Source organism: Hylobates moloch, unplaced genomic scaffold, assembly GCF_009828535.3.
Source record: "Hylobates moloch isolate HMO894 unplaced genomic scaffold, HMol_V3 SCAFFOLD_6, whole genome shotgun sequence".
Taxonomy (NCBI): Eukaryota; Metazoa; Chordata; class Mammalia; order Primates; family Hylobatidae; genus Hylobates; species Hylobates moloch.
Genome location: NW_026652281.1, coordinates 145,185,685 through 145,212,222, shown reverse-complemented (window position 1 = coordinate 145,212,222; position 26,538 = coordinate 145,185,685). Strand labels below are relative to the sequence as shown.

Genomic DNA, 26,538 nt, shown 5'->3' with positions numbered 1-26,538 from the left:
GTGCCTGCTTGGCAAGCTAGGGGGATGAGAGGTCAAAAGTGATGTGACTGCCTCAATCTTTGTTTTCTTTGGGCAGTCCGATCAGAGTTCAAGGGCAATTTATCTAGACTCAAACTTGAATGTGCATGGGAGTCATCTGGGGACCCTGTTAGAATGCAGCTTCTGACTCAGAACACCTGGCGTGAGGCCTGAGCATTTGGATATTTAACAAAATCCTGATGCTAGTACCCTAGACCTACTGAATCAGAAATTCCGGGTGGAGCCCAGCAATCTGTGTGTTAACAGATGATTCCAACAAGGGCTCCAGTGTCGGTGTCACTAATCCAGTGGGTAAGAACATAGTTCAAAAACCATACCTGGGCAAGAGTCTTGAATCTCTCTGAGAAAGATTCTCTCTGAGAAAGATCTCTCTCTGTGAAACAGAGATGATCATGACGTATGATGCAAGGATGAAATGAGAGAATTCACTTAAAACCCTTTGCAGAGCGCCCGGCATGTAGTTGATCTTCAATAGGCGGTGGTGATTCTTCTTACGCTATTTTATCAAAGATGACTTTGCCAAGGGTGTCTGCTCAGTCGCTTTCTGCAAAGCATATACCAAGTGCGCCTGCTTCAAGCTCCTGCTTCTGGGCCTTTGCTGCCAAAGAATCCCTGTACATTTCTTCAGGTCAGGGGTGGGAGGAAAGAGAGGTGGGATTTGGCCATCCAGCTGCGGTGGGCTGAGGGACATTCTTTTGGGCAGCAGTCATGGTCCATGGCCTGTCTGCATTAATGAGGATTTCAGGGCAGGATGGGGAGGTAGAAGGAGATGGGTGTGAATGATGGAAGGTTTGAAGGAGCTAGGATGCAGCCCTGGCTGTCTCAGGAAGGACAGCTGGGACCTGAGCCTCCTTCATGGAGAGAGAAGAAGCTCTGAGGGAAGTATTCCTGGTGACGAGGAGGACCATCCACCCTCAGGGAGGGGACTAAGAGCTTTGTCGTTGTTCTCCATGGCACAGACGAAGACGTCTATTAAAGGGAGACAGGGGAGCATATTGTGAGGCAGAGCCAGAGGGGGCTCAGAGAGCCCCAGCTGCTGGCAGTACTTATTGTTGGGGACTTCAGGAGTGGTCACACTGCCCTGGATTCAGGGGGTCTTCCTGCCACATCTCTCTCCTGGATGGCTATCAGGACCACAAGCCTCAGAAGCAGGCAGACATGGCCCTGCTATGTAACCTTGGGGAAGAAGCTTACTTTCTCTAAATCTTTGTTTCTTTTACTGTAAAATAGGAATAATAATGAATGATTTCAAAGGCTTGTTGAGAAGGTGGATACCAGCTAACATTTAATACGTGCCAAGCATGGTTCTACAAAGTTTCCATGTATTTACTTTTTGGACCTCACAGCAATGTAATAGGTAATATGGCTGTTGTCTCCATTTTACAGATGAGAAAACCAAGGCTCAGAGGGGTTAAGTAATTTTCTAAAATGGGTACGGTTAACTAGGGCAGCAATAATTCAAACCTAGCAAATTCAAACTCTACAGCTTTCCTTCTTAATCACTTGGCTATTATGACACAACGCACGTAAATTGTGGAATAAATGGCATTTCTTTTCTGTAAACTTTTCTTTCCTTCTTTTTTCATTCTTCCTTCTTTCCTTCCTTTGCTCATGCCCTCCCTCCGTGCCTCAAAGGTGGCTGATTTATTGCTGCATCATTGACCTGACAAATTAGAACCTTGTTCTTTAGCACTCGCTTTGGTTCTTGTGACATTTTCCAGCCATATTTCATCTTTATAAGCCTTCCCTCTTCTATTCAAGTAACCAGACATTTAGCAGGCATATATTTTGTCCTGGGTACCAAACTAAATACAGGGAGGTACAACGGGGACTGCTGGAAGCTTGTCATCAGCAGGAGAACCACCCAGATAGGAGGTGGCCGGCATGTGGCAGGGGCCACTGCTGCAATATTGCCAAGCCCAGGTGACTACAGGGTCATATCTGAGGGTGCTTCAGGGAGGTGGCGACCTGTGAGCATGGCTTTCCATGATGAGCAGCAGTTTGATAGGAAAGGCTGGGATTGATGAGAACATTTCAGCTGAGAAAACAGCCTGAGAAAAGAGGAAGAAGCAGGGCCTCACACTTTATGAGGGGTGACTATTGGGAACTTAGAGTGAGTGTTCAGGCCTCAGTGGGAGGTGACAGTGCGAGAGTAGTTTAGATCATGGATGACCTTGGGCATCATTCTAAGAAATGTGATCTTCATTCTCAGAATGTGGCCCCTGACCACCTGCATCAGACCCCCCCCAGGGGGCTTGCTAAACAGGGACATTCCTGAGCTGCACACCAGTCCTACAAGTCAGATTGGCTGGCATGGGGGTGAAACCTGGAAATACACATTGATAACAATCTCTTCAGATCCATGTCTTTAAACCAAAGCTTTTATAACTATTGTGGGAGGCGACTGGGAGCCACTGAAGGTGTTTGAGGAGAGTAGTGACATGCCCCTAAGAGCTTTGGGAGAACTCTAGAGAACTCTGGAGGTGGGGAGGAGAAATACTATCATGGAGAGGTTGGTAGCGAAGTGAGCAGGACAGTGGCTCCCACAACTTAATATTTATATAGAAAAATCCAGCTGTAAGGATAGAGAGGAAAAACGGAGCAGAGATTGTTGGAGGTCGTTGGAACAGGAGGTGGCAGGCGGTGGGAGGAGGAAGGTGATGGAACGTGCCTGGTGGCTGGGAAGAGAGAGGGTAACAGCATCAGGCTCTGAGGTCAGAAGATTTCTCTCTCTCTTTCTTTCTCTCTCTCTTTCTCTCACCACTGCACAGGCTGGAGTGCAGTGGCAAAATCTCTGCTCATCGCAACCTCCACCTCCTAGGTTCAAGCAATTCTCCAAACTCACCCACCTGAGTAGCTGGGACTACAGGCTTCACTACCATGCCCAGCTAATTTTCATAGTTTTTGTAAAGATGCGATTGCACCACGTTGCCCAGGCTGGTCATGAACTGCTGGGCTCAAGTGATCTGCCTGCCTTGGCCTCCCAGAGTGCCGGGATTATAGGCGTGAGCCACTGCACCTGGCCAGGGGCTTGTGTTTCAAACTCTGGCTCTGCCTCTTTCTACCTGGGGAACTCTTGTTTCCTCTCCTGAAAAGTTTACTTGGGTTCAAACTCAGAGTTCTAGTGTGTAACCATCGCACAAGCTGCCTGCAAAGACAAAATTCCTTTATGCCTCACCTCTGAGGTCAGTCTCATGGCTAGTCTAGTGTTGAAAGTCCAGGCCAGACTGCCTGGTTGGAATCCCAACAATTCCACTTACTTGCTGGGTGATTTTGGGCAAGTTACTTAAACTCTGTGCCTCATTTTCCACATCTATAAAAGGGGATGATAATCATCCATAAATTAGGGCTACTGGTGATTAAATGACATAATTATATAGTTGTTCAGCACAGTGGTTGGCATATGTAGTAAGAACTCAATAAATGTCAGCTCTGATGATGATGATGAATTGTTTTTAGTGCTGGCATGTAGCCATGAGGAATTGGGTGGTAGGTACATTTGCCAGTTAACAGGAGAAAAATGGCAAGATTCCTGTTTTTTTCTTTTTCTTTTTTTTTTTTTTTTAAAGCTCCACAGAAGCTGGGTAGGAGCTGAAACTAACCCCCAGAGAGAAGACTTTATGTTCCCGTGGTTGTGGCATTTCTGGGCCTCCACTGACAGCTGTTCAGCAGCAGGAGTTGTCATTTCTAATAGTTATTAAGTACGCATTACCTAACAACTACGGCTCTGGTGTGTTAAGTTTCGGCTGCAGGTTGAGGCCTCAAGCTCAGCCCAAATAAGCCATCTGAGAAGCCAGTGTCAAAACAGAAAAAAAACCCAGACACCTCAGCGCTCTTCTGAAATGCAAGGCTGCTTTACAAACAATCCGAGGAAGCACCTGAAGTTAAAGCCTTCACATAAAAGCAAATACAAGGGAAAGGAATAATAATTAAAAAACCTCTAGCCCACAACAAATAGCATTAAAGTAATGAGAAAACCACGCAAGGGAAATAGTAATAACAAAAAACTGTAGAATAAACAATAACTTGAATAGTAAACACAATTATCGCTGGACAGGAGAGGTGCCTGATGGAAAATGGTACAAATTGCCAGGAAAGAAATGCCATTTTTCCTGAAGCTCTGGATCTGAACAGCTTGCCTATTAAGTTGCTCAATTAATGTGATTCTATACTATTCAGTCTTCTCGGTGGAATTTTCTCCATATTCCCTGATGCGAATTGGCTATGTTCATTGATTCACACCACTGTGAATTTTTTAAAACCTTTGAAAACTTCAAATGTTCATGATGCCTTACAGGCATCGTCACGACCCGGTCTCTCACGTCCCAGGAGACCAGGTGCACCTGTGTGATAAGGCCGGCCTCTGCCCCAGGTTCCCCTTCCTGCCTTCCCTGACTGTGATCTAGTGACACTCAAATGCACCAGTAAAATACCCCATGCCTTTTGCTCCACCCTGGCTCAGCAATGAAGGCACTTGGCCACCAGCCCTCACTTTCTCTCAGCTCCCACCTGCCTGGCTGAACCTGATCCCTTGGAGCTGGTCCTACACGGTCCTCCGCATGTGTGCTGTGGCTCCCTCTCTAGAATCTGTGAGTATAATAAGTCCCTGAATTTCACATGCCTCTCCCAGCATGAGTTCCACAGTTGGAGTGATCCTTAAAGACACCACCAGGGGAACTTACTCCCCCATTTATAACACGCACATTTTATTACTTTATAAACTTCCTTATTTTCTCCTTTGGAATGTCTATGGCATTCAAAGTCCGTATCACAGCATTTTGAACTCTCATTTATGTTACCCCCTTGCTTTTAGTACGAACTGGTCAGACCAGAAGTTCTCAGAAGGCAGAGCCTGTGGTTCCCTCGCTCCTCCCTCTAGTTGGGCTCTTAGTGCAGTACGTGTCTCCCAGTGGGCACATCACATGCATTCACTGAATGTACGAATAAGTTCTGTCCCCTCGACTGACTCAGGACAATGTGTTAGATCCATTCCACGTTATTTCCATGCGCGGGTCAGTTTCATTTTGCCTTTGGAACCTCTCAGGGCCCCCGAGATGGTGAGGGCTGCGGAATAAACACTCTTGCAAACGCATGCTGACTGATTCCTCCATTCACTGCAAGGATGTCTTCAGATGCCTGATGCAGACTGGCAGGTTTACAAGAAGACAAGGAGCTGCCATTCGCACTGCACATCTGAGGGCACGGGAGGCGCAGTGTGAGGTCAAGAGAGTAAATCCGCATTTCTGTCACTTGGACACATACCCGGTCGCTTGGATGTGATGGGAGTCTCTCTTGCTAACGTGGCAAATTCTCCCCCTGGCAGGAGGGCCTGAGTCTGCCGGCTGCCTGCAGTCACAAAAACTGGCAGAGCCAAGGAATCCTGGGCACAGCTGTCAGTGAAGGAACAAAGGTGAATCGGAATTTGTGATGAGGGAGGACCTTATGCTTGGGGCCTTTTAAGAGTTTTTATCAAGAAAGAAGGACAGGCCTGGCTTGGTGGCTCACACCTGTAATCCCAGCACTTTGGGAGGCCAAGGCAGGTGGGTCACTTGAGATCAGGAGTTTGAGACCAGCCTGGCTGACATGGTGAAACGCCACCTCTATGAAAAATCCAAAATTAGCTGACACGGTGTGGTGGTATGCACCTGTAATCCCAGCTACTCTGGAGGCTGAGGCAGTAGAATCGCTTAGAACCTGGGAGGAGGAGATTGCAGTGAGCTGAGATCGCGCCACTGTACTCCAGCCTGGGTGACAGAGCGAATCTCTGTCTCTAAGAACAAACAAACAAACCAGAAAAGAAAGAAGGACACTGATCATGGCCCACAGCCGGGAGATGGGGCGCCCTGTTCTGGGGAACAGGAGACTCAAGGTGCACCTGTCTCTGCACTTGCTAGCCAATTACCTCATTCTGTTGGCTCAGGGTTACTCCCTGCCAACACTCAGCAGCTTCTTAAACCCAAAAGTTGTTCGTGAGTGACAACCTGTCATAGCCACTGCTAAATTGTGCAGGACCAATGGGATCGAGTCTTCCCACCTCTCTGCCTTATGAGTGAGGGGGAACAAAGGCACACACACACACACACACACACACACACACACACACACACACACACTCACTTATTCAACCACATTTTACTTTTTTTCTTATTAAAATCAGAAGTGCATCTCTGATGTAATGCACTGAGGAGGGCATAGCATCTTGCTGAAAAGGCGTAACCTCAATCCAATCACCGGAAAATATCAGACAAACCCATACTGAGAGACACTCTACAAAATACCTGACTAATGCTCTTCTAAACGGTCGAGGTCATTAAAGGCAAGGAATAACGGAGGAACTGTCACAGACTGGTCAGGTTAAAGGGATGAAGGAGACGTGACAATTAAATGCAATGTGGGATCCAGGATGAGAAAGAAAGGGCAAAGTTAGGAAAAGTCTGTAAATTAGCTAATGGCTTTGTATGGATGTTAATGTCTTGGTTTCGATCTTTGAGTTACGGAAATTTAAAATGTGGACATTGGGGAAGCTGGGTACGCTCTGTATGGAAACTCTGTGTTCTATCTGTGCAGCTTGTCTGCAAGTCTAAAATGATTTCAATATAAAATGTTTAAAAAATTGTAGTGGGGAGGATTGGTTAAAGCTGGAAACCATCATTCTCAGCAAACTATCGCAAGGACAAAAAACCAAACACTGCATGTTCTCACTCATAGGTGGGAAATGAACAATGAGAACACATGGACACAGGAAGGGGAATATCACACACCGGGGCCTGTTGTGGGGTGGTGGGAGGGGGGAGGGATAGCATTAGGAGATATACCTAATGTTAAATGACGAGTTAATGGGTGCAGCACACCAACATGGTGCATGTATACATATGTAACAAACCTGCACGTTGTGCACATGTACCCTAGAACTTAAAGTATAATTAAAAAAATAGAATTTACCTCATATCATTGATATGAAGATAAATAAGAGTATGTATTAAGTACTTTGCACAGTATCTGGTGCATATTGAGTACTTAAAAGCTATTAGTTGTTATTTAAAAACAACTGGAAGTATAGGCTTAACATTTCAGAAATAAATTCAGTGCTAATCATTAGATTTTTGCACTTGAACCTGGTACAGTTAAACCTGTGTGCTTGTGTTTACTTGTTTCTCATTTCATCCCACAGGTGTGGTCAAGGAATATTTTTATTTTAGGGGCCAATAGTTATGACTTGATGTGTTCAAGGCTTGAGTCTCTCCAGATGCCAGGCTTATGTGTGCTCCAGTCCACTTTTGGGATTCTTGATGTGAAATAAGTGTGTAAGAAGCTGACTTGGCTTGGATGCTAATCAAAGTGAAAATATTACTCTCTAGATAGGGTTAATGGGGGCGCTAGCATTTCCTATAGTTTTCCTTTTTTCAATTTTCTGGTTTTGACATTGTTCTTTTTAAAATAAATGTATCACTGGGCGTGGTGGCTCACACCTGTAATCCCAGCACTTTGGGAGGCTGAGGTGGGTGGATCACCTGAGGTCGGGAGTTCAAGACCAGCCTGACCAACATGGAGAAACCCCGTCTTTACTAAACATAGAAAATTGGCCATGCATGGTGGCACATGCCTGTAATCCCAGCTACTCAAGAGGCTGAGGCAGGTGAATTGCTTGAACGTGGGAGGCGGAGGTTGTGATGAGCCGAGATTGCGCCATTACACTACAGCCTGGGCAACAAGATCAAAACTCTGTCTCAAAAAAAAAAAAAAAAAAAAAAAAAAATCTATGGAACTATAATGAATTGACTTAAAGAAATATGTTAAGTGATTAATAATACTTATGTCCCATGAAATTGCCAGCAATAATAAAGGTGGTACGTGAAAGATCAAAGACTGGGAAAGAAGGTTTTAGAATGAGGGGAAATTTCACTTTGTTAACAATAAAGTAGCTTAAACTGTGGCCATTTAAAAAATACTAAGGGAAAAACATCTATAGCGCAAAAAGGTAGAATCTTACTCCTAACACTCTTCAACCAACTTCACCCAGAATAAATGGAGAAATAGGGGAAAAGCAATTTTATTTTTTAAACACTTCAATTTTGTCCACTGTGTGCAACAGCTAAATTAAAGTATACAAGTTCAACGCCTGATTTCAGGAGCAGCGACTGAGTATGGAGGAATAACTACTCTTAACAGCCACTCAATATTTGTTTCACAAGGATCAATTATATACCACGGCTAATGCACACTTGCAGTGTGCGCCCTGCCACAGCGCAGGTGGTGAGTGCAAAACACACACCGAGAGTCCTTTTAAGCAGCTAAATGGACACCCCATTACAGATCCATAATGTAGAATGGACGCTCATCTGCAAATGGATTTAGAGCAAAGGGTTCTTAAATGGCCGGGGTACTTAGGTTTAAAAGGCCAGTAACTGGATGTGCAGTCAGAGCACACATGGTTTTTAGGATTAATAATACATCGATGTGTGTCAGTGTTAATATACATTTACAGCTCACAGGCCATGCGGCTGAGGGTTCAGCCCATTTGCAGCCACATATAAAAGGACGACTCTGTCCTTCTTCTCATTAATGCCTTCACTCCCAGGAAAATTAGATTACGCAAGGAAAGCCATTCAAATGACACTGAGGTTTTCCTTCCTTTAAAGCCTCCGCTAGGAAAAGCGCTCGGCCTGGTGATGCATGTGCTGTTCTCTGTTCTCCTTGCTCTGTCAGTGACCCTCAGAGCCTGAGGGAGGCGCTAGGAGGAGGTCCAGTCTCCACTGTTCACTTTGCTGATGTGCCCCCTGCCATTGACAGAGTGCACTAAGCCTGGCACAGCCCAGAGAGCTGTTGGGTGGTTTCTGGCCTGACACAGAGCCCTGAGAACGGTTGGGCGGCATCTTGTCTTTTTTTTTTTTTTTAATTATACTTGAAGTTCTGGAAAACATGTGCAGAATGTGCAGGTTTTTTACATAGGTATACATATGGTTTGCTGCACCCATCAACCCGTCATCTGGTTTGCTGCACCCATAATAGTTTGCTGCATCCATCGACCCATCATCTACATTAGGTATTTCTCCTAATGCTATCCCTCCCCTAGCCCCCCACCCCCTGACAGGCTCCACTGTGTGATGTTCCCCTCCCTGTGTCCATGTGTCTCATTTTTCAGCTCCCACTTATGAGTGAGAGCATGCGGTGTTTGGTTTTCTGTTCCTGTGTTAGTTTGCTGAGAATGATTGTTTCCAGATTCACCCATGTCCCTGCAAAGGACATGAACTTGTCCTTTTTTATGGCTGCATAGTATTTCGTGGTGTATATGTGCCACATCTTCTTTATCCAGTCTATCATTGATGGGCATTTGGGTTGGTTCCAAGTCTTTGCTATTGTGAATAGTGCTGCAATAAACATATGTGTGCATATGTCTTCATAGTAGAATGATTTATAATCCTTTGGGTATATACCCAGTAATGGGATTGCTGGGTCAAATAGTATTTCTGGTTCCAGATCCTGGAGGAATCGCCACACTGTCTTCCACAATGGTTGAACTAATTTATACTCCCACCAACAGTGTGAAGGCGTTCCTATTTCTCCAGATCCTCTCCAGCATCTGTTGTTTCCTGACTTTTTAATGATCGCCATTCTAACTGGCATGAGATGGCATCTCATTGTGGTTTGCAGATGACGTGATTGTATATTTGGAAAACCCCATCGTCTCAGCCCAAAATCTCCTTAAGCTGATAAGCAACTTCAGCAAAGTCTCAGGATACAAAATCAATGTGCAAAAATTACAAGCATTCCTATACACCAACAATAGACAAACAGAGAGCCAAGTCATGAGTGAACTCCCATTCACAATTGCTACAAAGATAATAAAATACCTAGGAATACAATTTACAAGGGATGCGAAGGACCTCTTCAAGGAGAACTACAAACCTTGCCTTCTTTTTAAGTTTATCGAAGCTTTCACCATACTGTGTGACAGAAGAGATACCTGTAAGCGGTGTCATTTAGGAATTAAGTCTCACGGACGTGCCATCAGACCCAGAACTTTAAGTACAGAAAGCCCCCTTCACTTGTCAGCATTTGTAAGGATGGAACCCTCACATCTTTGAAATATTGAGACTATTTGAAATAGTATTTTTCAGAGCAATTGTGGTGAGGGTGGGAAAGGAGAGCACTACTTAGTATTTACAGAGCAGCTTTATTAATGATTGTCTTGCAGAAAGTCAAGGCAGGAAGCTCTTTTAATAAAGCACACATAAAAATAATGGGAAGATTAGTCAAACATATAAATAAATAAAATAATATGCATAATTAAATAAGAAAGTCCAGCCCTTTGAGGCCTTATTGTGCCCTGCTAAGAGCTTTATGTGTGTTATCTTACACTATCCTCACAATAAACCTAGAAAGTAACTCTCCACTTTTCCAGATGAGGAAACCAAGGTTCAGAAATGTTAAGTCAGTCACTTAATGTCAGATACCCAATGGCAGAGCTGGCATTGGAACCCAGGATTGCCTGACTCTGCAGCAAGTATGCTTAACTGCTCCTTCACTATTTTTCAGACTGTGATATGGCTTATTAGTGGGTGGAAAATCAGTGTAATGGGTCATAACTGGTATTAAAAAAAAAATGAGGCTGGGCACAGTGGCTCATGCCTGTAATCCCAGCACTTTGGGAGGATGAGGTGGGTGGATGACTTGAGGTCAGGAGTTCGAGACCAGCCTGGTCAACATAGTAAAACCCTGTCTCTACTAAAAATACAAAAATCAGCCGGGTGTGGTGGCACACGCCTGTAATTCCAGCTACTTGGGAGGCTGAGGCAGGATAATTGCTTGAAACCAGGACAGGGAGGTTGCAGTGAGCCAAGATCGCACCACTGCATTCCAGCTTGGGCGACAGAGTGAGACTCCACCTCAAAAAAATAAAATAAAATAAAAAATGAAATAGAATAGAAAAGAAACATGGAGTAAAATATCATTTTGTGAGTTTTGTTTCAACTTCCTACTTGTATTTAGACATATACACTTGTGTGTCTATGTGTCTGTGTATCTGTGTCTGTGTGTGTGCCTGTGGGTAAAAGTGTGAGATGCTCTGCTCTTCACTATACCTGCCTCTGATAGAGCCATCTGAAGGTCACATTGAAGGTCTCTTTCAACAAGGTGTGCAGCCTCTAAATTCTCTGTTCTTGTGAGAAGCATTTTCTTTCTCATATTACCTTTCCCCCAAGAATCTCAGGGCTCCAGCTATTCTGTGCACAGCAGTGTAGATAAATTAATAATACAATTTAAAACCGATTCCACCAAGATAAATAGCGCTTCCTAGATTAAGAGTGTAGCTGGCCAGAATGAATGAAATTTACTAACCCTGAGATGCTTAATCTTCCATTACATAGAAGTTAATGATTATAAGAAAGGAGTGATGGTAATTCACTTCTGCTTTTACAGGAAATCCGACCATCTCATTTTTAGCATATCTTTCTTCTCAGCACACCTCAGTGCCAAGGATAACTGCCCTGCTCCTATAGGTACGTTGGCCAATGGTCATAAATCAAAGCCTACTCTTTACCAAAGGCTTATGCCTTCTGGCATGCATGGGCTTGCAAGATGTCTCGGGGGAATTTGATGGGAAGGCTACTTGGGTGCCCCTTCTGTTACCCACTCAGAGAAGCCTAAGGAGGGTCTGTTTTCCAACCATAGCAGGGAAGCGGTGGCACATACCTTTAGCACAGTCTGCTCCTAGAAATCCTGGGAAACAGTGACACACCCCGGACACACATTCACCATTCCCATGGCAGTTACGTGGACAGTCCTGCACTGAATCTGAAAGAGAGACAAATGTAGTGATTACCTTTTCCTCTGCCTACTGGTGCAGTAATTTAACCATTAGTAACTTGCCACTTTTAAAGACCAGTGGTAGTAACCTCAGATGCCTATAATAGGGGATTGGTCAGGAATACGAATGAGTGAAGGAAGAGTATAGGGAGTGGTGGGGACTGGGACAGCTTCAACAGTGCTCTCCAGGTGATGGCCCCAGGCAGGAATGCAGGGCTAGTAGTGCTGTAACTTTCACTTTTTAAGAATAAACTACCAATCTCATCCATCGTAGTGGCTCACAGCTGTAATCCCAGCACTTTGGGAGGCTGAGGCAAGTGGATCACATGAGGTAAAGAATCCGACACTAGCCTGGCCAACGTGGTAAAACCCCATCACTACTAAAAATACACAAACACACACACACACACACACACACACGGACACACACACAATTAGCTGGACATGGTGGTGCATGCCTGTAATCCCAGTTACTTGGGAGGCTGAGGCAGGAAAATAGCTTGAACCCAGGAGGCAGAGGTTGCAGTGAGCTGAGATTGCGCCATTGCACTCCAGCCTGGGCAACAGAGCGAGACTCAATTTCAAAAACAAAACAAACAAACAAAACAAAACAGTAGAAAAAAATAAACTATCAGTCTGGATTTAAAAACTATGAAAGCTCCCACGTTTAAATGTTGACAAGTTTTTAAACACTGTACCCACAACCACCCCCCAACCTTCATCATCCCACTCAGTTAAGATTTGGTCTGATGTACAGGGTATCAGTTTTTAGCCTTAGGTATAGAGAGTGATTCTTCAAAATAGGAGCAGTTATTCCTAACCTCAGATTTGTAGAGTAAAAATATTCCTTGCTTTAAGGAATTCTAGTAAAAGAAAAACCCAAATGCATAAGACTGCTTACATTAGGCAGGATTTTGGAATTCTTTAAGTAGGAGGTTTGGGGTTATACAAATGTCCTTTTATGCTTAGCTTTTAAGGATGTTATTTTTCATGAAAATGAATTAGTTCACATTTGGCTCTAACCTGCATCACCGTCTTATCTTGTGATTTACCTTTCTATGTATACTCTCAAGTAATACCTTCAAAGGAATGATTTCGGAACTTTTTAATGTTGATTTGGGTCTGCACAGAAATAGTCATATTCTTTAAAAATTATTACCATCATCCTAATTTTTGTCTTAAAACAAAATACATTTAGACTTTCAGGTTCCAAATTACTAAGATGAAAAGGAAAGTATAAGCCACTATTCCCAAAATGTGATGTGATGTCACCCTTGGAGAGTTGGGGACTTTGACCTGGTGACATGGTATGAAAGGCTGTGAAGTCTAATTGATCCTAATGGAGTTACCTGAGAGTGATAAAGGATGTGTTGCCTTTAAACCTGATTTCCCATTTACTCCCACTCTGGAATGAAACTTCGAATCACACAGTTTTGTTTTCTTTCTGCAGTGTTTCCCTTCTCAACTCTCATCTTCCAGAACTACACTGTAGTTGGTTTCTGGCACTCGGCGGAAAACTCAATAAGTGTATTTGCTTTTTCAAAATCAGACAAAAGACCATAGACTCTATCAAGCCAGTTTCCTTAACGTGTAACAACAATTAACATTTCAGAATGAAACTCCTTGAGGTTGGCTGTGTAAATGTCGGCTGAGAAGCATCCAGGTGGCTACCTATTTGTTTCATTTATTCATCACTCATTCAAAAAGCGTTAGGTGCTTTTGTGGATCAGCAAATCAGCAATTTCACAGGGTGCTGGGAGATCATTCTCCCTGGGTCTCTCATGTTTCCGAATGTCTTGAGAGCATAGGCATTGACTGCCTTAGTTCTGAACTATCTTTTCAAGGCTGTCTGTATTGGGAACAGCCTTGGGAGACAGCGATAGTGTCTCTCTCCTGAGTAAAGGGCAGGTTTACTTATTACCCAGTATAGTAAAGACAATGTCTCCCTCTGGAACAAAGAATAAGCATGCTTACTGCCCATTCTAAGAGGCTCGGGTTCAGTAAGCTCAGGGTTTTTCTCCTGCGATGCAACCCATGACATGTACTGGCATCACCCGACCTGAGGGAGGCCCTGAGGTGTTACTCTGAGGGAACTGGGGCTTGGGGAACAGAACACGTGCTGACACTCTGGATATTGCATTGCTCTGAGTAATAAAGTCCCTTGTCTCTGACCCATGAGTCTCATGTCTTCTGATGGCATCCATGAAACTGTGTCAGGCTAACATGTTAGCTTGCAATTAGGGTAAGATCTCAGATCTGTCACATTCTTACATATGATTCAGTCTACTAACTGAGCACTTATATGCAAAGCACTATGTAACAAGCCATTGGAGATACCATGGTGACAAAGACAGATATAGTCCCCTCATATGCAAAGCCCTTATAAAGCTTTGCACAATAATAGAGAATACAAGCCAAAAAAATCAAACAAATTAAATAAGTAAAAATTACAATAAGTGCTTTGAACAGAATAGGATATTGAGATGGAGTAATGAAAGGAAGCTACTTACAGAGAATGTTCAGGGAGGGCCTCTCTACTCTATGCAGGTGACTCTGAAGGATGAGCTGAAACCAGCAAGCAAAGAGCTGAGGGAAGGGTATTCCAGGTCAGAGGAATAGCTTATGCAAAGGCTCTGGGGTGGGAAAGAGAGGAACTGAATCCAATGTGGATGCAGGGTAGCAAACAAGGGAGAGTGTGACATTAGTTGAGTTTGGAGAGATCCAGGCAGGGAGATGGATCATCCAGGGACATGTAGACCAGCGGTCCTCAACATTTTTGCCACCAGGGACTGGTTCCATGGAAGACAATTGTTCTACAGACTGGGGCTTGGGGATGGTTTCGGGATGCACATACATTTATTGTGCACTTTATTTCTATTATTATTACATTGTAATATATAATGAAATAACCATGCAACTCTCCATAATGTCAAATCAGTGGGAGCCCTGAGCTTGTTTTTCTGCAACTAGATGGTCCTATCTAGGGGTGATGGGAGACAGTGACAGATCATCAGGCATTAGATTCTCATAAGAAGCATACAACCTAGATCCCTCACATGCACAGTTCACAATAGGGCTTGCCCTCCTATGATAATCTAATGCCGCTGCTGATCTGACAGGGGGCGGAGCTCAGTCAGTAATGCAAGCAATGAAGAGCAACTGTAAATAAAGATAAAACTTCACTTGCTCACCCACTGCTCACCTCTTGCTCTGTGGCCCAGTTCCTAATGGGCCACAGACCTCATTGTGATCTGCACATGGAGGGATCTGGGTTGCATGCTCCTTATGAGAGTCTAATGTCTGATGATCTATTACTGTCCCCTATGACCACCAGATGGGATCATCTAGCTGCAGGAAAACACGCTCAGGGCTTCCACCGATTTGACATTACGGTGAATACTGATCTGTGGCCCTAGGGTTGAGGACCCCTGCTGTAGAACATGTGGATGACTTGGGTTCTATTCTGGAACTTCTGGGTACAAATGAAACATTTAAACAGAGGAACATCATTCTCCAGCTTGCATTTTTTGAAGTCATTCCTACATTGAGGTAGAGATTGCTTCTCATCGAGCATCTGGGTCTGGGGATGGTTTGGTGGAAATTGACATTCCTGAGGTCAAGGCTCCCTGTTCTCAAAACTTACCTCTTTGGTGATCAAGCAGCAAAGGTCCAGGAAGCTCTTTGCCACCACAGTCCCATGGTAAAGGCCCGAGATCTTTGCACAGTCTCTTTGCTTGGCTGGAGGGCTTCACTTGAGGTATTTATCATTGTGCCTCAGGCTCCTGGGTGTTTTCCTCACTTTCCCCAATCTGGGCTTTGTACCACTTTCTCTTTGCTCCTGTAATTCTTATATATATCTATCTTCTCTCACCAAGCTCTCAATCTGAACTGTTCATCGAGGTATTCTCAGTGCTTGGTATACAATAGGTCCTTGGTAAATAGCTGTTGACGTGTGCTTATGTGTGTGTGTGTCTGTGTGTGTACGTGTATGTGTATGTCTATGTGCACGTGTGTCTGTGTGTGTGCATGTGTGGGAGGGTAGGAGAATCCAAAATAAACAAAAATTGTAATAAAGAGTATTTTTCATTTAACTTTCCCAACAACTCATATTTAAAGTATTTTGATAGTTTCTGAGGGAAAAACAATGATGTGGCAAAGCTAAAATATAAAGGAGCTCACATTTCAATCCCCTTTCTCCAACACTCAGTTAAATATTATTTTTAAGGTATTATCAGTTTTCCTTTTTGTTTACATTTTCTTGAGGAAGAAGTGGCCTCCGGATGTGAGATCAAGCCCAGGAAATGGGATTTTATCCAAGTGGAGGCTGGCATCGTGCTTCCAGAAAGCTGTTCTGTTGTCTCGAGAAGAAACTCATTTCTGAAAGCAGGCTGCTTTTCTCCAAAACACATCAAAAGACTTCCCCAAGTCAAAGGTATATTTAGTGTGATCGCTGGTAGACACCTGTCTAACATTTTCCTTCTGTTTCACATCACGGGGGGTTTACAGCGCTCCTGGCTGCTCTTGATGGAGAATGTTCTGATGATAGGTATGTGTGGGAGAACCTCTGAACAAAATAAAACACTGTTCTTTTCCCTGCATTTCAGGCCAATTACTATCATTGCTCCATCAAGATGTCTGCCCAACTATTAGGCCAATTACCTTTGACTTTCTCTTTGAGCTACAGTCCAGACAAGAGAGATCCTCTTGGGAGAATTGCTGTTCCCAGCTCCAACAGGCCAGGGTGAGTGATGGCCTGGGGGAAGGGAATTTCACTACCACAATGCCTGTGTCCATGTGGATAAAGGAAAGGGAGGACAGAAGCTGTTGTGAAATAATCTGAACCCCAGAAAATGTGCTAAGTTTAGAGGGAAAAGGATTTAGTTGGCTAGAATCCAAAGAAATCCAGTGGTTAAGAGCACAGGCTCTGGAAAGTATGAATCCTGATTTCACCTTTTCCTGGCTGTGTGTGACCCTGGGCAAGTTTTCTAACTGCGTTTAGTCTTGGCTTCCTCAGTTGGAAAATGCAGAGAATTGTGATAGTGCTACCTCATGTGGCTACTCCATGGGTTGAGGAAGCAAGAGACACGAAGGCATAATACTGGGGCTAGCACACCGTTGACGCTCTATAAATGCGTAACTGTTCTTGTTGTTATGAACCACTTCTCTGAATTCTTGTAGACCCCAGCTGAGCCAGCTGCTGTGCAGAGTGTGTGCTGTCACGTACGTGTCAAGCCTCTTGAGTTTAAACACAAAGTGACACAAAGGAAGTCATTTCTCATCATGTTCTTAAACTAAAGATTTAAAAAAATCTCAACATCTCAAACTGGTTCCAAATTTGTTTCTAGTTTTTTCCTTTTGTGAGCTAGTCTCTACCCTATTACTTTTCTTCCCCATTGGTACCTAACCTAATTCTGGGTATTTTCCCTCTGTGGAGCGCTTCTCCACTGACTTGCATTATACAAAGTTTATGACATGACTTTAGAGTAGGGGTTGGCAAACTTTGTCTGTAAAGGGACAGAGAGTAACGATTTAGGCTTTGTGGGCCATATGGTCTCTGCTGCAATGACTCAACTCTGCCGTGACAGTGGGAAAGCTGCCATAGACAATATGTAAACAGATGTATGGGGCTGCTCCAATAAAACTTTATTCATAAAAACAGGCAGTGGGCCAGATTAGGCGCATGGGCTACAGTGTAGCCAACTCCTGCTTTGGACCATTTGGCCAGCCTTGATAGGGTCAGTCTTTGCTTAGCAGAAGGAATAAGGATTGACTTGAATCCCATGGTCAGTACCAAAACTCTGTGTGATTTTACACCATTCTGAAGTTGTGGCCACTGATGAAGAATTGCCACCTGAATTTCGGGTTGGATTACATAGCTCTTTGAAGAGTCAGGGAGCCCCTCAGGAAAAGCCATGGGACCAATAGAAAAGTTCTTAAAATGTAATCAATAGAAAAACAGCGATACTAGATGTATTCCTAAAGAAAAAAAAAATCGGATGTCACTTAGTGACTACCAACTCATGCCACACACGTTTTATTTGTCATGATAGTCACATCACCCTCTACTTCCTGGATGTGGTCATTACCTTTTCACAGATGATGAAACTGAGGCTCAGAGAGATAAGTGAATTGCCCAGTTAAGATGTGGGGAGGAAAATTCTGGATTTAATGCTGCAGCTACCAAGTCTTTCTTCAAGAAGCCACCCTGTGGGGGCTTCCCCAGTGAATCTTGAGATCTACAACTAAGAGTTGTTGGGACACATGGTGTTGTACGAAGGCAGTGGACAAGACCCAGAAGCCCATGCCATTTCCACTGTTTCCACAACCTGGGTCTTTGAGAGATTCAGCTTTCTGAATCTCAATTTATTCTTCTGTGAAATGGGTCTAATAATCTTCCCTGATTCACAGAGGTTCTACCCAGGATCAATTATTATTGTCAGGAGAAGATTAAAAATCCCAATAACATAACTTTAATGAAAATATCTACAGCTTCTTTGCTTGTTAACATACTTAGGGTTTGTTGTAGAAAAACTTTATGAAATCTTCCTCAAGCAAATGACCCTTTTAGAGCTTCGTATTGCATGTATAAGGACATTTTCATTGAAACTTTGCTTTTCCCTTGATAGCTAATAGAAAGCAGGGCTACCCTATGCCAAAATGATAAGTACTTAATTAAAACACTTTGAGATTTACCTACTTAAGAATAAAAACATGATTTTTAAATGTCTATATAATTTCTCTGATTTAAACTTTTTAAAAAAATCACTTTTTATTAATATTTTCAGGTTCCCTTAATTTTTAAGAAAAATTCCGAGCTGATATGAATCTCCAGTAGTTTCTTTACTATATGCTTAGAGATGTATGTATTTATTTTATTTAATCCCCATGATGGCCCTATGAAGTGGGCATTCATGTTAGTTCCTATTTTACTATGAGGAAACTGAGGCTTATCAAAGTCAAGTGATTTGCTTAGGTGGTGTAGTCAGGACTCAACCCGGGCAGTCTGACCCAAACTCTTAACCTCAATTTCATCTTTGGTGGCTTTTTCATGGTTTAAGCAGCATTTCCATTTAATCAGAGCTAGTTTCAGGTGGGTGACACTACAGGGCCTAAACAAAGGATCCTGGTTGGTTGTCATCTGTAGTAGAAACTACCTTAGAAGATGTGTCTTCTGCAGAGACGCCCAGAACATTTCCATCTTCCCTTCATGGCGTGCCATCTCAGAGACCCCACACCTACCTAGGACAACAGTATTGAAGGAAACCATCTCTTTGTCTTTTCCATCATTGTAGAAGGCCAGATGCCACAGGCCCACGTCCAGGTACTGCACAAACACGGCTTCATTCTGAACCAAGGTCTGTATGCTCCGGCGTTCCCTGGGAGACTCAACCACACTCCACTTCTCCTTCCCGTCCAGACGTTCCATGAAGTCATACTGGGAAAAGGAGAGAAAGTACCATGTATGAGACAAGGTGCGGATGTGGTCCCACACCTGGCACCTTACCCCCCACCCATTTGTTCATGGAGAAAGACCTTTTTTGTAGCACATTTTGCTATGAACTTACCCAGGAAAACAAGAGCCACAAAAGGCGTAACAACAGTAACAGTCATTATTTATTATGCTTTATAATTATTGCTACTATTAATACTTTTATTACTCTAGGCCACAATCTCTTATCTGTTGTCCTGAAATCCAAAGAGCTTTAACCCAAAGGTTTTTTCTTTTTGTTTGTATGTGTGCACCGTGTGTGTGTGTATGTGTGTGTGTGTGTGTGTGTGTGGTGGGGGGAGTGGTATACGCTGTTGCTCCAGCCCCCCTCTATATTATGTAATACAGAGGATATGCAAAGTATAACTTTTCCATAATCCTCCAAATTCTGAATTCCAAAATGTAATTGGTTTCCTGAGAGTTTCAGATAAGGAATTATGGACCCATGTTACCAGCTACCATTTTATTGATCATTTACTAGGAGAAATGGCACAGCAGAATGGCTATGATGAGGGCTACGGAGCCTGAGAGAATCCTGAATGAGGTGCTTACTAGCTTCTCCTGTCTGTGCCTTGGTTTTCCCACTGGCAAAACTGAAAATAAGAGTATCTATGTTATGGGGTTGTTGTGAGGATTCAGATAATATTTAGACAGTGCCTGGCACCCAGTAAACACAAAATACATGTTAGCCATCATGATCATTATTATCATTTTATTCAATTCTTGAAGAAACCCTGATTTGGTACCTATCTTGGTATTATTTACATCCATATTTTACAGATAAGAAAGCTGAGGCTCAGAGAAGTCAAGCAACTTTTCCAAAGTCACACAGCTCCTCAGTGGCCCAGCAAGAATTTAGACATAGATTGGCTTGGTGTTTATGTTCATGCCCTTATGGTGCCTGGCCTTGGATAAACCAGCAATTAAAGTTTAACTTGTTTCAGTGGAAACCAGGTTCAGAACTGGAAGTGATTAATGAGAGACAGAGTGGTCAACTAAGGCTACCAGGATAAGGGGATGGGGAGGTCAAATGGGACCCAAGAGAGGCTTCTTCTAAATAATAGGTGAAATACTGTAGCAGGCAAGTGGGAGCTATTGAAGACTCTTGAGCAGTGACTGATGTGATCAAAGGGATGTTTTGAGGAATTAGTTTGTAGGAAGGATATGAGATATTCTAAAGGGAGAAAAAATGAAAGCAGGAGGACAAATTAGGAAGTGATTGCAGAAACCCAGGGGTGAGGTGAAAAGGGTTTGATTAGGACAGTGAATGAGAAGGGGGGGACAACTTTGGAGGAACATTTCTAAGGAAGAGGTGACAGGGCTTGACCATGGGCTGGACAGTGAGGATGAAGGAGAAGGCAAAGAGGACACCAGTGTTTCTTACTTCTTGACAAGAAAATCGATAAAACCCCAGGAGAACTGGACTAATCTTGTGAACTCTTGCAAATTCACTGCATAGAAAAGTCACTTCCATGCTGACTTCCAGAGAACATTCAAAGTGTAGGTTTTAGCCGATGAAAACCACCACTGTAGGATTAAGCAATCTCTCCACTTTCCCTTCCATAAAAAGGTTTTTATGGGTTACAGACATCAACTATAACCCCTTTTACGAACTTCATAGAATGAAACTCCAGGAATCTCCTAATGTGCCTTTCCCGTCGTCAGAATCGCTAGTTTTTCCATCTGAAATGTGATCACTGAAAACAAAAGACTCTATAATCTTAAACACAAAGGCTTTGCCATCAGACAAACCTGGGTTTGAATTCTGACTCTGTCACTTACTATTCTTTGATGTTGGGCAAATCTACTTTTACCTTCTTCTTGGTTTTCATACCAGGGAATAATCACACCTAACATTCAGGGAGGTTATAAGGATGACATGAGATAATGCTTAGGGCAGGGCCAGGAAGATAATAACTATTTTATTAAGTACCTAGGGACTATGAGTCACCTACTTGCAAATCATAATGATCATGGAGGAGCAGTGTGTGGTTCTAGTTTCACATGTGGGGCACTGGCAACGGCCACTGCTTAGAAGTTGAAATTTTCTCCATTTCTCAAGAAATGAGAGTGTTTAGCTTCTCTCTACCCCATATCCCATTGGTCACAGCTGTCTTTGTGGGGTAAAATAAATGATTTAAAGTGATATGACAAACCGATGCTGCTTTTGGAGACCTTTCTAACCAAAGCATTTGTTCCTTAGCAACCTCGAAAATGTCCAACTGCAAAGACCCATGTCTACAAATTGCTGTCAGCCAGAGGAATGGCTGTAACTTCCTTGGTGCCGAGGTGAGAAGGATCTACTTCATTTCGGGTCCAAGTAATCACCCCCACGAGGAAGAGTTTGAGGAAGGTGATTACTTGTGTGGGGCCATTGCTCATTACTAATTTGGGCATCAGTCATCTCTTGCTGAACCCCGTGACCAGCCAAGGGACACGGAAATGGCTTAGGACTAGTGGCAGTGCTCACCGTCCAGCCCAGTAAATTACTCTAAGAAGAGGCATTTTTCAGGGGAAAGAGAAGACATCTATTTTGACTGGCTCCACAGAGTCCCCCCGCACAGAAGCACAGAGGGCAGTTTTCATTTAAGGAAGAATCGGTAGCCAGGGGCTCTGGGAGAAGATATTGACTCTGATATGATACGGTGTCTGATGTGTCTCAATTCTGTAGCCCTTTATTGTGCTTTATTATCTTCAAAGCACTTATTACCCCCTAAAATGATATAATTTATTTTTATGTGTGTTGTCTTTCTACTAAGAAGAACATAAACTCCAGGAAGACAGAGGTTTCACCTGCAGGGTAGAGTGGTGAAGAGTAAGGCCTTCAGAACTACTGCCCCTCTTCCTTCCCAGGTCAGGCCAAATGATCCTCAAGATCATTTCTTTCTTTCTTTTTTGAGACGGAGTCTCGCCCTGTCACCCAGGCTGGAATGCAATAGCTTGATCTGGGCTCACTGCAACCTCCACATCTCGGGTTCAAGCAATTCTCTTGTCTCAGCCTCCCGAATAGCTGGGATTACAGGCACCTGCTACCACACCCGGGTAATTTTTTGTATCTTTAGTAGAGATGGGATTTCACTATGTTGGCCAGGCTGGTCTCGAACTCCTGATCTCGTGATCCGCCTGCCTTGGCCTCCCGAAGTGCTGGAACTATAGGCCTGAGCCACTGCGCCTGGTCAAGATAATTTCTTACAGGACAACAGGACAGGATCACCCAGGAAAAGATGGTAGCATCTTCTGTTGGTCAAATTCCACTCTATTATGTGTAGGGTGTTGGCTCATCACAATTACCCAGGAGTGTCCCAGTTTATACCTCTTGTTCCTCCTTTCTATCTGAAAGTGCTCTAGAGTAAAGTGTACATAGGGTCACTATGCATAGATTAACACGTGTTAAGCAGCATCGCACAGCATCATTCACTGCTGCTGTAACTTGGGCAAGGGCTGGAGGCTAGAAATGCAGGGAGGATAAACTGAGCCAGCCATGGAGACTGCCTTCCAGGATAGAGAGACTGGGGGCCAGCGTGAAGCTGGCTTGCAAGGAGGCCATCTGGTGTAGGGGAGCCTCTGCTCTCTAGGATTCCTAGGCTGCAGCCTGGCCAGCTTGCTTGGCAGACTGGCTGACACTAGGAGGAGGGCATTTTCCAAAAGCTCAGGCCCTGGCCAGAGTTTCCTTTTCATCCCTCAACAGTGGGAATTGATAACCCAGGCTTAGTATTGGGGACATCTGGCTCCTCTGTTCTAGGACCTCACTGTGATCAATTCGGGACATGGGGATGTTTTGGGGGACCAAACTGTGCCTCGTTGACTAAAGAGATTACTCTGTAGCGGTCCTACCCATTAGGTCTGCAGAAGCTCTGGAAGGGGTTTAGGAGGCACATGACCAAATCCCAATAGAAGGATGTGTCTGTGCACGGGCTGGATGCGGGAGGAAGTTTGCCTCCCAAAGCCGCTTGTGTCTCTTGCAGCCACCCAGAGGATGATAGCACAATAACCCAAAGTAAACACCACCTCTCCCCGCCCAGTTCTCTCCTTTTCCCTGGCCTCTGAAAAATAACCCACATTGGCATGCAATGTGAGGGCTGTGCCTTTGAGTCATCAGTCATACCCCAAAGTGGCATGAAAATGCAACTTTTACGAGAGCTCGAGAGGCAAAGAAATAAACCATAGCAAATATTTGACTGATCCAATTATAAATCTCCCCACTTCTTGGCAGAGACTGAGGAGGAATGGTAATTAAGATAACTTAGTGGGTTTCCAGAGGAGCGGGAGAAGAGCAGCAGAGCCTGGACCGTGGAGCGGGGGCTGTTACTTTCCCAGAAGGGAAGGCGGCCACAGGCAGGGAGTGGGCAGCCCAGAGATGCTTCTAGAAACCACACTGATACACACCTGCCAGAGACGGCAAGGTTAAAGACAGACTCATTGCCCTTCGGGAAGATGTTATTACTGGGTCCAAGACCCCCCAAAAAGGGGGGATGACTTCATTGCTATTTGGAACGTTTTCTTGCTGGGGGTCGACGCGAACGGGAAAAGCAATAAATGCTGACATTTCCCCGGGAAGCCTGCCACTCCCTTCACTCTGCACTGGCAGCATCGCCGGCCTCCTGACGACGTCTGATGTTGATTTTACCTCAGATGGCAGGGCACGCTCAGCAGTTGGTGGGATTGCAGGGAAGCGGCACGTGTGAGCTAGGGCTGCTTGAAGCCACATGACCACAGGGTCTCTGGTCGCATCCAGAGATGGTGGGAATGACTTAGCTGTGGTGGGTCGCTCACTCACGGGGGCCTGTTCATTTCTTTCTGCCTCCAGCCAGGCCTGTGGCAAAGTGCGCCTGGCTGATTCCTCATTAAAGCTCAGCACAATTTCTTTGCTCTCCTTCAAAGCGGCTGAGTGCTCAGGGAAGGGGGAGGAATGACAGCCGTGCTCCAGTGGGGGCTGGCTTCCCTGAGTGCGGCCTTGCCTGTCTTTTTCAGGACTCCCTGCTCAGTTCCTACTTACAGTATCTGAGTCACTTAACTAAATGCAATCGGCCCAGCTGCAGGCACCACTGCTCGGGCCACTATGAGAACCAGCCCCCGAGCTTCCGGACAGGAAACAGCATCTGCATTTCCAGACTGTAGCAGCTTATCATGCCAGGCTCCACAGGCAAGAATCAAGCAGATGGAAGCTAGAGAGGAACCAAACAGGGTTCCCTAAAATCAGCAGCTGGGGAGAATTTATCTTACAAGGGTGGAATTCTTGATTCTTTCATTACATTTCCTCTTGCAGCAGCAGCAAAAGTAATAATAAAAAATAAGAGCCTATTTTTGCCTGGGCACTTGCTACATGCCAGGCATAATAGCAAATGCTGATGTGTGTTATCACATTTCATTCTCCCCAAAACCCTAGTCACATCTCAGAAGAGAACAGTGGTTTCTAGAGAAGTTAAGGAACGGATCCAGTGCCATTGAGCTTGGTTGGTGGCCAAGCAAGGATTTGAAGTTGGATTTGCATGAATTTTAACAATTATGGGGGACAGATCCATCTTTTCCAAGAACCTAGTTGTAGCTGCCAGCATATCTGGTGGCTGGCCTGGTTTGTAAGTCCCCTCATGATGCCGCTGAGTGGATAAGAAGGAGGAAGGAAGAGCTTAGCAGTGCTAGGGTCAGACCTGGGCACAGCAGGCCAGCCTGAGGACAGGGAGACATCACACTAGCACACAGAAAAAAGGGTGCCTGGAAGGGTTTGGATGGCTTTGCTGGGTGTTGGCTGTACTTGGTCTGTAAGTGGCTTTGGGAGCTGGCCCCTTCCCAATTCCCTAAACGCCACTCTACCTGTATGTTTTCCAGCCACACTGCTGTTCTCTCTGTTCCTGGAAGATGCCAAGTTCATCCCAGCCACAGGGTCTCTGCGCCAGCCTTGTCCGCTGCCTGGCCTGTTCCTTCTCCTGATCTCGCAGCTGCCTGCTTCTTGTTAATCCTGCCTTTGCCTAAATATCATCACCTAAGAAAGGGCTTCCCTGACTACCCAACCTGAAATACCTCTATCAAAATGTAAATCAAAACCACAATGAGATACCATCTCACACAAGTCAAAATGTCTATCATTAAAAAGTCAAAAAACAACATGCTGGCATGGCTGTGAAGAAAAGCGAACACTTACACACTGTTGATGGGAATGTGAATTAATTCAGCCACTGTGGAAAACAGTTTGGAAATTTCTCAAGTAACTTAAAACAGAACTACCATTCAACCCAGTAATCCTATTACTGGATATATATCCAAAAGAAAACAAATCCTTCTACCAAAAAGACACATGCACTCATATGTTCATTGCAGCACTATTCACAATAGTAAAGATGGGATCAACCTAGGTGCCTACCAACAGTGGATAAAGAAAATGTGGTACATATACACCATGGAATACTATGCAGTCATAAAGAATGAAATCATATTTTTTTCAGCAATATGGATGTAGCTGGAGGCCATCATTCTAAGGAAATAAATATAGGAACAGAAGACCAAACACCACATGTTCTCACTTACAAGTGGGAGCTAAGCACTGGGTACTCATGGAAATAAAGATGGAACAATAGACACTGGGGACTACTAGAGACGGCAGAGAGGGAGGGGGCAAGGGGTGAAAAACTACTGGGATTTTTACTGTTGGTTAACTATTGGGTGCTATGCTCACTACCTGAGAGATGGGATCATTTGTATCCCAAACCTTAGTATCATGCAACATACCTAGGTAATGAACTTGCTCATGTACCTCTGAGTCTAAAAAGAAAGCTGAAACTATTTTTTTAAAAAACCTCTATTACTTCTTCTTGTTTCCATCCTCAGCAAAAACTCATGATTCTTTGAAAAAAAACTTGCTACTGATTTACTAATTTATAATTAATCTTCCTCCTTTTGGATATGAACTTCCTCTAACACTTAAGAGTGGGAGACTTGTCACTGGAGTTCCAAGATGGCCAAATACGAAGAGCTGCAGTCTACAGCTCCCAGTGTGAGCATTGCAGAAGACAGGTGATTTCTGCATTTCCAACTGAGGTATTGGGTTTATCTCACTGGGGCTTGTCAGACAGTGGGTGCAGCCCACAAAGCGTGAGCCAAAGCAGGGTGGGGTATCACCTCACCTGGGAAGCACAAGGGGTCAGGGAATTCCCTTTCCTAGCCAAGGGAAGCCGTGACAGATGGTACCTGGAAAATTGGGACACTCCCAC

The 26,538-nt window shown here is 44.2% G+C and overlaps 1 protein-coding gene across 6 annotated transcripts in view; it reads right to left on the bottom strand.

The window, feature by feature from the left end:
- Positions 1–26,538, bottom strand: part of TENM2 (teneurin transmembrane protein 2) — a 1,386,931-nt gene that overhangs the window by 152,051 nt on the left and 1,208,342 nt on the right. For all 6 annotated transcript variants that reach the window (XM_032158572.2, XM_032158571.2, XM_058440114.1 and 3 more), the window contains 2 exons: positions 19,084–19,279; positions 11,731–11,832 (listed from right to left, as the gene is read on the bottom strand). In XM_032158572.2, the coding sequence (XP_032014463.1) occupies positions 11,731–11,832; positions 19,084–19,279 (298 nt within the window). The remainder of the gene's footprint in view (positions 1–11,730; positions 11,833–19,083; positions 19,280–26,538) is intronic.